Raw genomic sequence first — 13284 nt, 5'->3', positions numbered from 1 at the left:
CAACTGAAATGACTCAGCAGCAGCAGCTAGTGTCTGGCATTGCAGGAGGCCCTGACTTTCCTGTTTTCGAGGCGGGGCCAAGGTACAGCAACAGCCTGGATGAGAATTGGCCAGGCTGCTTCACACCAGTTCTGGCATCAGGGCTGGATGACCTTGAAAGGCATTGACCATGAACGGTGTTCATTGTCTCCAGGCCTCCTCAGTTTCCTGCCAAGGTGTTAGGCTACAAAACAACGAGACGAATTTTTATGTGAAGGTCTTGGAATCATCCTTATATAGTTTACAGCTCCTAATTTGTTTTTATTTGAATACAGTCTAGGTTCCTTTCCTCTATCTTAATATTTTTCTTTGGAAAAACTATTGGACTAAACAGAAAGCTTGCCAGCTAGCACAAAGATGTCCTTGTATACCTTTCGTCTAACCTTCCCAAATGCTAAACAAAGGTACTTAACCAAAAAAGTTAATTTTACCACATTTACTTTATCATTCTTCCTACATATAAAAATTTCTCCTGAAACATGTGAATAAGGGACAGACATGATGTCTCTGCCTCTAAATACTTGTATAAAGAAAGAAAAGTTAAAGTGTTAGTTGCTCAGTTGGGTCCTACTCTTTGCGACCCCATGGACTGTAGCCCACCAGGCTCCCTCTGTCCATGGGATTTTCCAGGCAAGAATACTGGTGTGAGTAGCCATTTCCTTCTCCAGGAGATCTTTCTGACCCAGAGATCGAAACTGGGTCTTCTGTATTTCAGGCAGACTCTACTGTCTGAAGCACCAGGGAAGCCCAAAATACTTGTGCGCCTCTCCCCAAACTGTGCAGTGTTCAAAAACACGAGTTAACATGGATGTAACAGCATAATCTACAAAGCCTATTCACATTTCATCAGTTGCCCTAATATTCTCTATTGCAGAAGCCACACCCAACTTTCTGGTCCAGCATCACATACTGTACTTAGGTGTATCTTTAGTCTCCTATAATCTAGAGAAAAATGAAGTTTTTTGCTTTTTTTTTTTTTTTAAATGATCTTAACATTTTTAAGTAGGGAGTAGAATGTCCCTCCCTTGAGTTTTCCTGTTTCTTTGTGTCTGGATTGAGATTATGTATTTGGTGTGGAAATGCCACACAGATGGTACATTATTTCAGGAGGAATATGATGTCTCTTTATCTCATTCCTGATGATGTTAACTTTGATCATGTGGCTAGGGTGGGACCTGCCAGGCTCTCCACTATAAAGTTACTGGTCTTCCTGTTGTGATTAATGAACACGTGAGATGCTTTGGAACGTGGTGAGCCTCCTGCTCCTCGTCACACTTTGGCCTTCGGGTTGTAGCATCTGATTCTTACCTGACAGTCACTGTGGTTCTTTCATGGCCCTAGACTGCATTCACCTAGACCTCGAGGCACTCTCCAAGGACCCTCAGGACTGGAAGAATTCATCATTCTTCAGGCTGGAATTTTATCGGTAAATACATTTTTTAAAATTAATTAATTTTTTTCAAATTTATTTTTTAATTGAAGGATAATTGCTTTACAGAATTTTGTTGTTTTCTGTCAAACTTTAGCCTGAATCAGCCATAGGTATACATATGTCCTCTCCCTCTTGAACCTCCCTCCCATCTCCCTCCCCATCCCACCCCTCTGGGTTGATACAGAGCCCCTGTTTGAGTTCCCTGAGACATACAACTAGAGAAAGCCCGTGCAGCAATGAAGACTCAGCACTGGGCGGGCTTTCTCTAGTTGCGATGCATGGGGGTTACTCTCTAGTTGTGGCGCGAGGGCTTCTCATTGCAGTGAAAAGCAGGGGCTCTAGGGCGCGCGGGCTTCAGTTGTTGCAGCATGGGGGCTCAGTAGCTGTGGCTCCCGGGCTCTAGAGCACAGGCTCAGTGGTTGTGGTGCACAGGCTTAGTTGCTCTGTGACATGTGGGATCTTCCTAGATCACGGATCGAACCCATGTCTCCTGATTTGGCAGGTGGATTCTTTACCACTGAGCCACCAGGGAAGCCCCAGTAAATACATTTTTAAGTCTCATTACCCAGAAGACATAGATGGGGAAGGGAGAGTAGGGTAGGAAGAGTGTGACAATGTATATCTTGTAATATGTTTTTATTCAGCCTCTTGCAAGTTGACATCTCCTTTCAACTCAAAGGCATTGACCTGCAGACGATTCATTCCCGAGAGCTTCCAGACTGTTACGTCTTTCAGAACATGGCAAGTATCTATTTCACTAAGCCATTTTTTATCCTTTTTCTTGACTCCTATTGTAGGTGCAGAGTGTACAGTGCACCTGCCTATAAATGTATTAGACGAAAGTGTGTTTGAAACAGTTTGAATGCCATGCTATAGCATCATTGGTCCAGAGGCTGTGACTTCTAAAAATGAGGCAAACCTGTTCCAACTTTTTAAAACTAGATTTCTGTGTTGAATAGAGGAGTTTTCAAAGTGGACTTTGACTTCCTACTCTCCTAATACTTTTTTTTTTTTTTAGTTTATGACCAGTGCTTTGAGTGTCTATAATGTTTTTCCTTTTTTCAAAGAAAGGTCTTTGCAAATGTTGTAGCAAATGTTTTCAAATCTCAAGGCAGAAACTGCCCCCTTGACCTGAAGTCCAGTCTGCAAAGCATCAATTCCTGCAGCGTTTACTTTTGGACGGGTGGCCATGTGCCATGGAATCCTTCCTTCCTACCTTCTTTCTTCCCTTCCTCCCTCCCTCTCTCCCCCTTCCTTTTCTCATGGTTAGTGTTGGGCAAAACTGAATGCTAAACTGGCTGTTATGTGTTGTTGCTGTTTTAGCAGTTCAGAAGGGTGCTTCATTTAACAACAATTGCTAAGTGCTCTATGAGTCCCTACAAGGCAGCAGGCAGGTTGTCATGCTCTAGAGGTACCATGGCCCTCAGGAAGCTTATACCCTAGTGGGAAAGATAGATAGAAAAACAGGTCAACAAAGAAATAAAAGTAATTATAAATTATGATGTGTAAGTAGGGAAGAATGTCTGGATCAGAAAGTAGCATAATTTATCTCCTGGAGTGACCTGCATGTTGCAAAACTCATTATGAAATCCAAGGCGAAGAGCTTGGAGAGCTGAACGTGTAGGTTCAGCTATGATTGAACCCATGATCAAATCTATGATTGAACCCACAAGTGGGCATCTTTGAGCACAAACCACATGCGTGCCACATATTCTCAGTGTAATCCAAGAATATCTCTATGACCAACCAGAGGTTAGGGAATTAAGCTATACAAACCTCACTTCTATACCTATGAGCTAGGACTAAACTTCACTAGTCCTGGCATTCAAAGCCTCATTCCCTCCAGGAAGGCCCTGAACATGCTTCTCTTAAGTCCTAGCATACTCTGTATATGTCACTTATACACTTTAAATGCTTGATATATAATGTGGAAGACTGAGGGCATTTGGAAATCTTAAATTCAACCCATAACCTTGGAGCAGTCTTTGCCACATCTGACTGTATGCAAGACTCCTGAAAACATTATATGTAGTGCTTGAAGCAAATAGAAAAATAATCTCTAGCACAGTAAAAGCCTAGAATCTCATACCCAAAGAACTATATTGAGGCAAATGCTTATAAATTCCACTCAGGGTAATAAGTGACATCTTTGTGCTCTCTTGTCAGAAATTGGTGGTGAATTCTCGTTTTCGTTCCTCAGACCATTTGGCTGTTTTGCATTAGGGTTTCTCTGAATCTGAATGTAGATTTAGTAGAATTTCATGTATACACCCCTTGAACCAGCATCTTTGGCACCAGGGACCAGTTTCGTGGAAAATAATTTTTTCACAGACTGGGGGAGGCAGCACTCAGGAAGGATGGTCTTGGGGTGATTCAAGTGCATTACTGGAGAAGGCAATGGTACCCCACTCCAGTACTCTTGCCTGGAGAATCCCATGGACGGAGGAGCCTGGAAGCCTGCAGTCCATGGGGTCGCTGGGGGTCAGACACGACTGAGCGACTTCACTTTCACTTTTCACTTTTCACTTTCATGCATTGGAGAAGGAAATGGCAACCCACTCCAGTGTTCTTGCCTGGAGAATCCCAGGGATGGGGGAGCTTGGTGGGCTGCCGTCTATGGGGTCGCACAGAGTCGGACACGACTGAAGCGACTTAGCAGCAGCAGCAGTAGCAAATGCATTACATTTATTGTGCACTTTATTTCTATTATTATTACATCAACTCCACCTCAGATCATCAAATATTAGATCCTGGAGGATGGGGACCCCTGCTTTGGACCACAGTTTTTCATTAATAATAGGAAGTTGTGAAGGAATCACGTGATGAGGACATTTTCATTGGTCTGATTCTTTTTGGATCAGCGCACTGTTTGGATGCCACTGATATTTTAAGCAGAACTGATCTAACGCGTCATACTTTCTGCTGGGTTGTAACCTCTTCATCTGTTTGTGTCTCTAGATAATCTTTGACAATAAAGCTCACAGTGGCAAAATCAAAATCTATTTTAACATTGATGCCAAAATCGAGGAATGTAAAGACTTGAAAATCTCTGGATCTAGTAAGTATGTTACATGCTTGCCCATTGTGGATTGTGAATGATCTTTAACACTTCATTTGGGGATTTTGGGTGTATAAAGGGTTTACTTAGATGATAATAAGAAGAAAGAGCTCCAGAAAACCACACTTTGAATGTTTGCTTCTGTCAAGCATATTCTGAAGCTTTGCATTTTTGTTCAGTTCAGCAAATGTGGATAGACCTCGTAGGAGAGGCTGTGTTGCCCGGTATTTAGGAGCAGTTTCTAGAGCCTGACTGCGTGGGCTTGGGTTTTGCTTCTATTTCCTGTGCCTGTGATCTTGGACAAATTCCTTCGGCTCTCCACGTCTCAGTGGCTTTCTCTGAAAAGTGAAAGTAACAATAGTGCTTACTTTCCAGGATGCTGAGCAGTAAATGAGTAACTATGTAAAGTGAGCACTGAGAGCCAGAGCTGGCAGACACTCACTGCTAGCGCTCCCAGGAAAGAAAGGAAGCACCTTCGTGAGGGACACTGACACGCTTAGAGCATCTCTAGTTGTCCTGGATCAGAGTAAGTGGCAGAGGCACAAGATATGGTGGTCAAAATAGCAAAGGTTCATTTTGACGGGCAGAGCAGGACGTACAGGAGAGCAACACTTCTGGGAAAAGGTCTGATTTGCCCTGAGCCTGTGACAGTGGAGCAGGACCGAGGCCTTCAGAGCCCAGAGAGCAGCCTGTACAAACCTGGGTCGGTCACTCAGTCATTACTCATAAAACACTCCTTGATCCACAGGCTAACGTGGGCTCCTGAGACCCCTTTCTCGTTGAGGGGTTTGGATGATGTTAATGATGGGTGGTCAGTGTTTTTTCATTTACAAGTTTTGTTTAACTGAACCTGCCTTTGACCAAATCTTAGAACAAAATAAAATGTAAAATACTTGTGATTCCTGACTATTTTGAATTAGTTTTATTTATTTAACTTTTAGTTGCATTTATTTTTTGCGGCATTTATTCCCGGGCCATTAGTTTTTGTTTCTTCAGTTTCTTCTGAGATATCTTTTTCTTCTGCGCAACCTCCTCTTCTGGTTTAGGAACAGTCTGTTCTTTTTCAGTAAGGATCATCTCAGTATGGCAGGGAGAGCTCATGTAGGGGTTGATCCGACTGTGAGCTCTGTAAGTCCTGGCGCTGCATCTTGGGGGCTTTGTTCACTTGGATATGCTCAATGACCAGAGAATCTACATCTAAGCCCTTAAGTTCAGCATTACTCTCTGCATTTTTGAGCATGTGTAGTAAAAATTCAGCACTCTTTTTGGGCCACTGACCCTGCGTCCAGCCCCACTGTTTGGCCCGTGCACACCTACCAACTCCACCATTGTAGCGATGGAATGGCACACGTTGCTTCTTCAAAGTGACATCCTTCAGGTACTTGGTGCCTTTCCGGATATGCATACCCTTTATGGCCTGGGCAGTTTCACAAGTGTTCTTAAAGTGAACACGAAGATTTGAACCTCTCAGTTCAGTTCAGTTCAGTTCAGTCGCTCAGTCGTGTCCGACTCTTTGCGACCCCATGAATCTCAGCATGCCAGGCCTCCCTGTTCATCACCATCTCCCAGAGTTCACTCAGACTCCTGTCCATCGAGTCCATGATGCCACCCAGCCATCTCATCCTCGGTCATCCCTTTCTCCTACTGCCCCCAATCTTTCCCAGCATCAGAGTCTTTTCCAATGAGTCTAGAACCTCTAGATTTGCATGATTTTGTGGGGTTTTCTGGGTCGAGTGAATAGCGCACCATTTTTAGGGATCACCTCAGGCCGCTTACCAGAAAAGCTATTTTGTATTAGTTTTAAATTAGACTAATTTTGTGGCTTTTCAGCTATATAATACATGTGTGTGCACGTGTGTGTGTGTGTGTGTGCGCGCGTGCGCTCAGTCATGTCTAACTCTTTGCAATCCCATGGACTGTAGCCCACCATTCCTCTGTCCATGGAATTTTTCCAGGCGAGGATACTGGAGTGAGTTACCATTTCCTCCTCCGGGGGATCTTCCCCACCGAGGGATCGAACCCACTCTCTTGTGTCTCCTGCATTGACGGGGGGTTCTTTACCATTAATGCCACCTGGGCTGATGATTCTGAAGTTTTGGCTTTGTAGTTCCATTTGCTGGCTCAACCTCTGATCAGAATACACACTTTTAGTTTCTGTTAAAAAGTGGTTGCTACGCCTCAGCATTCTCCGTACAGAAGAAAGGCACAGATCAGATGTGAATTTTCCAAGTCCAAGTGTAGGCTGCAACTATTTTATGTGAACAAAGCTAACCCTTGTCGTATAGGAAATGTGGTTTGGAATAGTCGTTTGACCAAATAAGTGAGTTAAACAGGTTTGCCAGACCCGGGTTTCCTTCCTCCTCGCCGGCACCCTGACCACACTGGGAAGTTTTCCGAGCCTTTACTCAGAAGAGAGGAGCTCTAGCTCTCTCTTGTGGCCAGTGGGGAGAAACACAATCTCACAGCTAGAAATATTTACATATTCTTCTTCCAAAGCTACACCCTATAAAACCAGATTCCATGGCCAGGAGAGAGCAAATTTAAAATAATGTGACAAGTCTTAGAAAGCTGAAGTTTGGAAAACAGCTTAGAAAATGGATTTATTTTCCTTCTGTGTAGGAAGCTGTCTGGTGGATTGATTGCCCTGGTTTTTGGGGAGGGGGACAAAGGCAAGGGTGACATCTTGGGGGGTCCTTGTGCTATTTGCAAAACACTCTGAGATTCATTCACATCCGTACACTTCCCTTGACACTTCTCTAGCTTTGTCGTTAACTGTTATCTCAAGGTAAAATAAAAGAGGATATCCAAAAAAAAAAAAAAAAAAGAGAGAGAGAGAGAGAGGATGGCCATTTTCACATACAAACTCAAGGTTGCCTTTTATGACTTCTAATACCCATTCCCACTACATGACTAACCTTCATGTTAACTTGATTTTGTAAATGAAGCCATTTGAGCCTGGGAGCTGGAAGGGATGTGTACTGACAGACAGGACTCCCCGTCGATAGGTGATGTAAATGAGTGTCCCGGGGAAAGGGGTGCAGTGTGTGAAGCGTTGGTCAGGGTCACACAGGTGGGAATGGTAGTGTGTGGGGGACTTCTCAGGACCCTGGAAGGACTGGGTGGTGGGGTTGGATTTCCCTAACCAGGTTGCCAGAGCAACTCTCTGGACTAGAGTTTTGCAAACCCAGGTTTGGGAACTGTTCTTGTGGGAATAACATAGTAGAATAAGAAAGCAGTTATGATGTTTGGGCTTCCCTGGTAGCTCAAATGGTAAAGAATCTAACTGCAATGCAGGAGACCTGGATTTTTGGTGGATTTTAAAATGTTTGTGCTGTGCTTAGCTGGTTGCTCAGTCATGTCTGACTCTTTGTGACCCCATGGGCCGGATCTATGGGACCCCATAGATCCCCTGGAGAAGGAAATAGAAACTCACTCCAGTATTCTTGCCTGGAGAATTCCATGGACAGAAGAGCCTGGTGGGCTACAGTCCATGTGGTTGCAAAGAGCTGGACATGACTAAGCTACTAACACACACATGATGTTTATAAAATACTTTTTGTAACATGTCAAAGTAATCTCAGTAAATCAAATTTTAAGAATACAATACTTGTCTCTGTTATGAGGGATGATTTATCTTCTTAGTTCCAGGCCTCAGTTTTCTTAACTATAAATAAGGCCCCATTCAAGCAGTCTTAGAGATTTTATTCTTGTCATAGGTCAGAAAAGAAGGTACTAGGTGCTGTGCTTGCATTTTTTAAAGATTTCAGCCCCATCTTTCCAAGAACTGCTCCTATTCTCTCTGCCTTATTCATGGATCAAAAAAAAAAAAAAAATGGTGGTCTTGGATTTTGGTCAGGTTGTGTTCTTACCTACCTATTAGATAGGATCTTGAGATAACTTAAACTTGTGAAGTGGAAAATGCTAAAGAGGGAGGTAAGTGCTCCATGTGAGGCACTAACAAGCACTTGATAGGGATCGTTTGCCTGATTTCCTAACAGTGCATGAAACTGGTACAGCTATGCTCCCATGTGGTACCCAAGGCACCCGAAGCTGAGCAAGGCTGGACCGCTCGCTCAGTGATATTTACTAGCCGGCCACACACGTAACCCACTGGATGAGCTGCTCTCAGACATGTGCCGAGATTGCTCACGCCATTATTATCTCTAAATCTGTGGACACACTCCTGTCATCCTCTTCAATGCCTTCTCGGCAGAGGTGTCTCTGTGGAGCACCCTGACTTCCGATGTTCCTGAAGGTTGCCTATCCCCAGCCCTGCTTCCTGCTTCCCTGGCCTTTCTCCATCTGGCTCCTGAGTGTGTCTCCTCTCCTAATTTCCAGACGTTGCCACCCTGCTGCCCGCATCCCTCATCCTTCCTAGTCTGCATTCCTGTCTGTCATCTCTGATTGGCTGAAACCCCCAGTTTCAGTCGCCACCAAGTCGTCGTCTCTTGTCATGAATGTCCAGACTGAGCCAGTGGACCCAAGACAGAAAAGAGGTCATTCTTGGTCAGTCCTTCCTTACTCCCTAAGTCCCACTGAATCTCTCTTTTTCATCTCTTGCCACTTTCTGCCTTATCCTTCTGTGTCTTCTCTGCCTCTGACGTTGCTCAAACCTTCACAAATTCCAACTTAGATTATCGTAGTCTTCTTATGTTCTGCTGGGGTCACTGTACTTATCTGTAAGCATGCTGAAGCATTATGCTAAGCACAGGCTTTGTAGTGTTGAACAAAATATATCCAGTCCCTGCTTCCCAGAACCAATCATGTAGTGGGGAAGATGAACATCGAATGGTATAGTAACTGCTCTGTTATTATGTGTATGGGGCAGCTCTAGGTGCTTTCATATATGAACTTACTCAATCCTCATGACAGCCCTATAAAATAGGTTTTTTTTTTTTCATTGTACCCATTGTTTTGGATGAGGAAACTGAGGCAACTTCCCCAAGACTCCACAACTTCCAAGTGCAGAGTCGAGATTCAGAGCCAGGTCTCAGGCTCCAGAGATTGTCCTTTTTCATTTTATACTGTCTCTGTGCGCCTTGCTGTGCTGTCTTTGAATATGCAACAAGTTCAGTGACCATCAAGCAAAGGGGAGTAAATGAAGCTATAGGTATATATACCTGTGGACAGGGCTATGATAGGATTTGGAGGGAAGGGTTAATAGGGATGAGAATTTAGGGGATTCTGTTCTGAGGAGGAAAATACTCAAGGCTGAATAATCCCCTTGAGTGATGGGGAGGGTGCTGTTCCAGGCAGAGGTGCAATGTCCCTGCGGAGAGAGAGAGGGAGAGGGGGAGAGAGAGAGAGAGAGAGAGTGCGCAGGAGTCCCTAGCAGGAGCAGGGAAGAAGGAAGACTGGAGTGGCCTCAGGGCGGAGGAGGTGGGGGCTGGGAGAGAACAGCAAGCTGCCAGTAATGAGAGCCATCGTGGGGATTTGGGACAACACCTCGAAGTCTGAGAGAAGCTAAGCTTACAGTTTGGGCTTCCTTTAGTCATTCCTTGCGCTACTGTGTGTTCCGGGATCCAATCTCAATGCTCCACGGTGACTAAATGTGAAGGAAATCTTTAAACAAAAAGGGAGTATGCGTATGCACAGCTGGTTCACTTTGCTGTACACTTTGTAAAGTGACTATACTCCAAAACAAGAGACACAGATCTGATTGCTACTCTCTGTACTTTCATTCCAAGTGGTTGCTTTCCCCACGCCTAAGAAGAGCTTATTGAATTGGCACTCTTTGCTGGGAAAGTGCAGAGTAAGATTGAGAAGCAGAAATGGGGATTTTTGGTGGATTTTAAAATGTTTGTGCTGTGCTTAGCTGGTTGCTCGGTCATGTCTGACTCTTTGTGACCCCATGGACCGTAGCCTTCTGTCCATGGGGATTCTCCAAGCAAGAATACTGAAGTGGATTGCCATGCCCTCCTCCAGGGGGATCTTCACAACTTAGGGACGCCCTTTAAAATGTTTGTTCCTTCATTAATGGAGAACTTATGTTTTTGATTTTTATGTGAGAGAAAAGAGTATGTCAGTAGTTTTGCCTCTTTAGAATACGGTCCAAATGGACCACCTTCTATTGAATTCTACTCTACAGTAAATATTTATAAATACATTTTAGTATATCTGTTAAGAATACATATGTTTTTAAATGTGTAATTTGACACCAGGGAATGATTACCTTGTTTGTGAACCTCTGCATGAATGCTGTGTAATTTATTTCTGATGTTGAAGCATTTATCATTTGATCTTATTTTCTAGGTGCCATTTTGTTTGGAAATTATTCCCAAGTAAGGTGTGCTTGACGTTTGAATTCTGTTTTTGTTTCTCAGTTCAGAAAAACACTCAGTATGTCCTGGTGTTTGATGCATTTGTCATTGTGATTTGCTTGGCATCTCTTATCCTGTGCACAAGATCCATTGTTCTTGCGCTGAGGTTACGAAAGGTAAATGTGTGTTGGAATATTCTCCCTCCCTTCCAGACCTCCGCCTTCAGCTTGTCCAAACAGTGGGGCCTTGACGAAGGGTTATCCTGCCCTACCTGGGGCCTTGACTGAATTAAATTCCTTTGAGTGATTGTCCTCCAACAGGGCATTAATCAACCTGGGGTGTAGAGAGTGAGTCCAAGCTCCTGGCATGTCAGGGAGAATTAGACAATTATCCTGCTTCAACTTGAGCTAATAAGCACAGATGCACAGCAGTGAACTTCTCAAGATTTTGAATGGTTCTAGAATAAATGAGACCCTTTTAAATTCAAGAGTGATCTTAAGAACAGGGTAATAGCATGTGTGGGTTTCATCTTTTGTCTTCAGATCAGAGTTCATTTTGACAGGAAGGCATGGTAAATGGGTTATAATGATGCATAAAATACTTTATCCTATTTTTAAAAATAGTTTTTAAATTCTCCCCTGAGGTTCCTTTTGCCTTTTTAGGACTCTTGTGACCATATACTCTAGCACAAAATTTATCCCACTGTGTGGCATGTGTATAAACACAGACTAGGGTCAGTGGAAGTAAGAAGTCATCAGAATACCACACGTGGAGCAATAAAACGGTTTTCATTCTATTTTCTACTTCTTGACCCATGTCAATTTATTGTGTAAATACCCAGTTCTCTTACCCACCCCCTCCCAAGTCCCTTGATATTCTGGATCCAGTGTCAGGGGCTGGGTTCTGCACGAGAGTGGGGCACGCTGGGAGCCCACACCCAGGAGCTGGACCGCCTGGACTCAAGTCCTGGCTTGGCTGCCCTGTGTCTCCATTCTTTCCTCTGGAAGGAAGGGTCCATGGTGCCTAGTTCGTAGGGTTGTTGTCTGGTTGAATGTGTTGAGAATATGTAAAGCGTTTGGAATGGACTCTGTGTTAGCTATTTCAACAAGAGTCTGTTGGAGGGAGAGCACGGCATTGGGTGTTGGAGTCACTCAGGTCACTGGCGTGCTCATCTCCAGCTGGGCTAGATGGCGGGGGAGGGTGTGGGCTGTGATCTGTACCCTCCAAGTAAGAATCCGTCACCTTGGAAAAGGCAGTGTCATGCCATCGGACATGCAAGAGCTCTATTCTGCACTTTTTTCCTTCTAGAGGCCAGTGCAGTTTGTTAGAAATGCTTCTGCTTCTTCTTCTTCTTTTTTTTTTTTTTTTTTTTTGCTGCAGAGATTCCTAAAGTTCTTCCTGGAGAAGTACAAGCGACACGTGTGTAATGCCGACCAGAGGGAATTTATCAACCAATGGTATATCCTGGTGATTATCAGCGACCTCCTGACAATAAGTGGATCCGTGTTAAAAATGGAAATTAAAGCCAAGGTGAGGGCAACCCATTTTAAATCTTTTGTTCTTTCTATTCTTTTGGGTGGTCTCACATACTCTTAAGTATGCAGTGATTCTCACGTTTTCTGTTTTCTCACATCCATAAAACTGAAGCCTCCTTTGACCTGGTTTTTTGTGAGCAGAAAATGAGGAGGTGGATGTTCTGTGGAAGGTGATATCCCCATGAATGTCCTCTCGGGAACTTGGCAGCATCTTCAGAATAAGAATTGAAGTGTGAGAGGATTGATTGCTTGGTCAGGCTTTATTTTTTTTAAGTTGCAAAAAGCAGCCTCTGACCCTTGATCCAATCACACTGTGAGCCAGGGGTGCTCACCCATGACTGATGGGGGTTCTGAAGGATAGAGGTTTTATTTGAGGATGATTTGAGTGCTTCTGGGTAACTTAGTTGGCCCTTGGGTAACTTAACTAATTTAGTCTCTCAGGTCTTGACTCCTCCCCTCCATGCCCTGCCTTGAGTTAGCAAATCTTACCAGCCTTCTCTCCTGACCTCTAACACCTCCCTCTCATCCAGGGCAACTGCTCCACTCCCTCCAGGCGTCTTCCTGTCTGGTCGAGATCTTCTCATTGTTGCGGCTCCTCCTCCTGCCACAGCGGTCTCCTCACTGTTGCTTTGCGTTCAGCCTTGTACCCCTTGGACCCATCACACAGTCGTCAAAGTCATCTTTCTGGTGTCTGTCTTGCAGTGACAATCCTTTCTGCCTCAGAGACGCCCCTTTGTGATGAAGTGCCCTTTTTTCAGTGTGGTCTCCGGGGTCCTCATCATCCAGGTCTCCTTGCCTCTCCCGCCCTCACTTTCTCTGGCCTGTCTTGTGGGCTCCCAGCCTGAGGCCCTGGTTCAGCCTCTGCTGACTTGCAAGGCTCTCCCAGCCTGTCCAGCAGGCTGGCACCACTCTGGGGTCACGCCCATGGGAGCCCTATGGAACAAGTCCGGCTTGTGCCTC

General features: G+C 44.4%; 1 protein-coding gene and 1 pseudogene across 7 annotated transcripts in view; one reads left to right on the top strand and one right to left on the bottom strand.

Annotated features, from left to right (window-relative positions):
• Positions 1-13284, top strand: part of MCOLN2 (mucolipin TRP cation channel 2) — a 67186-nt gene that overhangs the window by 34760 nt on the left and 19142 nt on the right. For all 7 annotated transcript variants that reach the window (XM_042250465.2, XM_060411337.1, XM_042250438.2 and 4 more), the window contains 5 exons: positions 1381-1465; positions 2116-2212; positions 4430-4529; positions 10853-10965; positions 12170-12319. In XM_042250465.2, coding sequence (XP_042106399.1) covers positions 1381-1465; positions 2116-2212; positions 4430-4529; positions 10853-10965; positions 12170-12319 — 545 coding nt within the window. The remainder of the gene's footprint in view (positions 1-1380; positions 1466-2115; positions 2213-4429; positions 4530-10852; positions 10966-12169; positions 12320-13284) is intronic.
• Positions 5476-6313, bottom strand: LOC101111674 (large ribosomal subunit protein uL22-like; annotated as a pseudogene).

Source organism: Ovis aries, chromosome 1 (genome assembly GCF_016772045.2).
Source record: "Ovis aries strain OAR_USU_Benz2616 breed Rambouillet chromosome 1, ARS-UI_Ramb_v3.0, whole genome shotgun sequence".
Lineage (NCBI taxonomy): Eukaryota > Metazoa > Chordata > Mammalia > Artiodactyla > Bovidae > Ovis > Ovis aries.
Note: the sequence above shows the minus strand (reverse complement) of the source record. Positions and strands in the feature narration are given on the sequence as shown.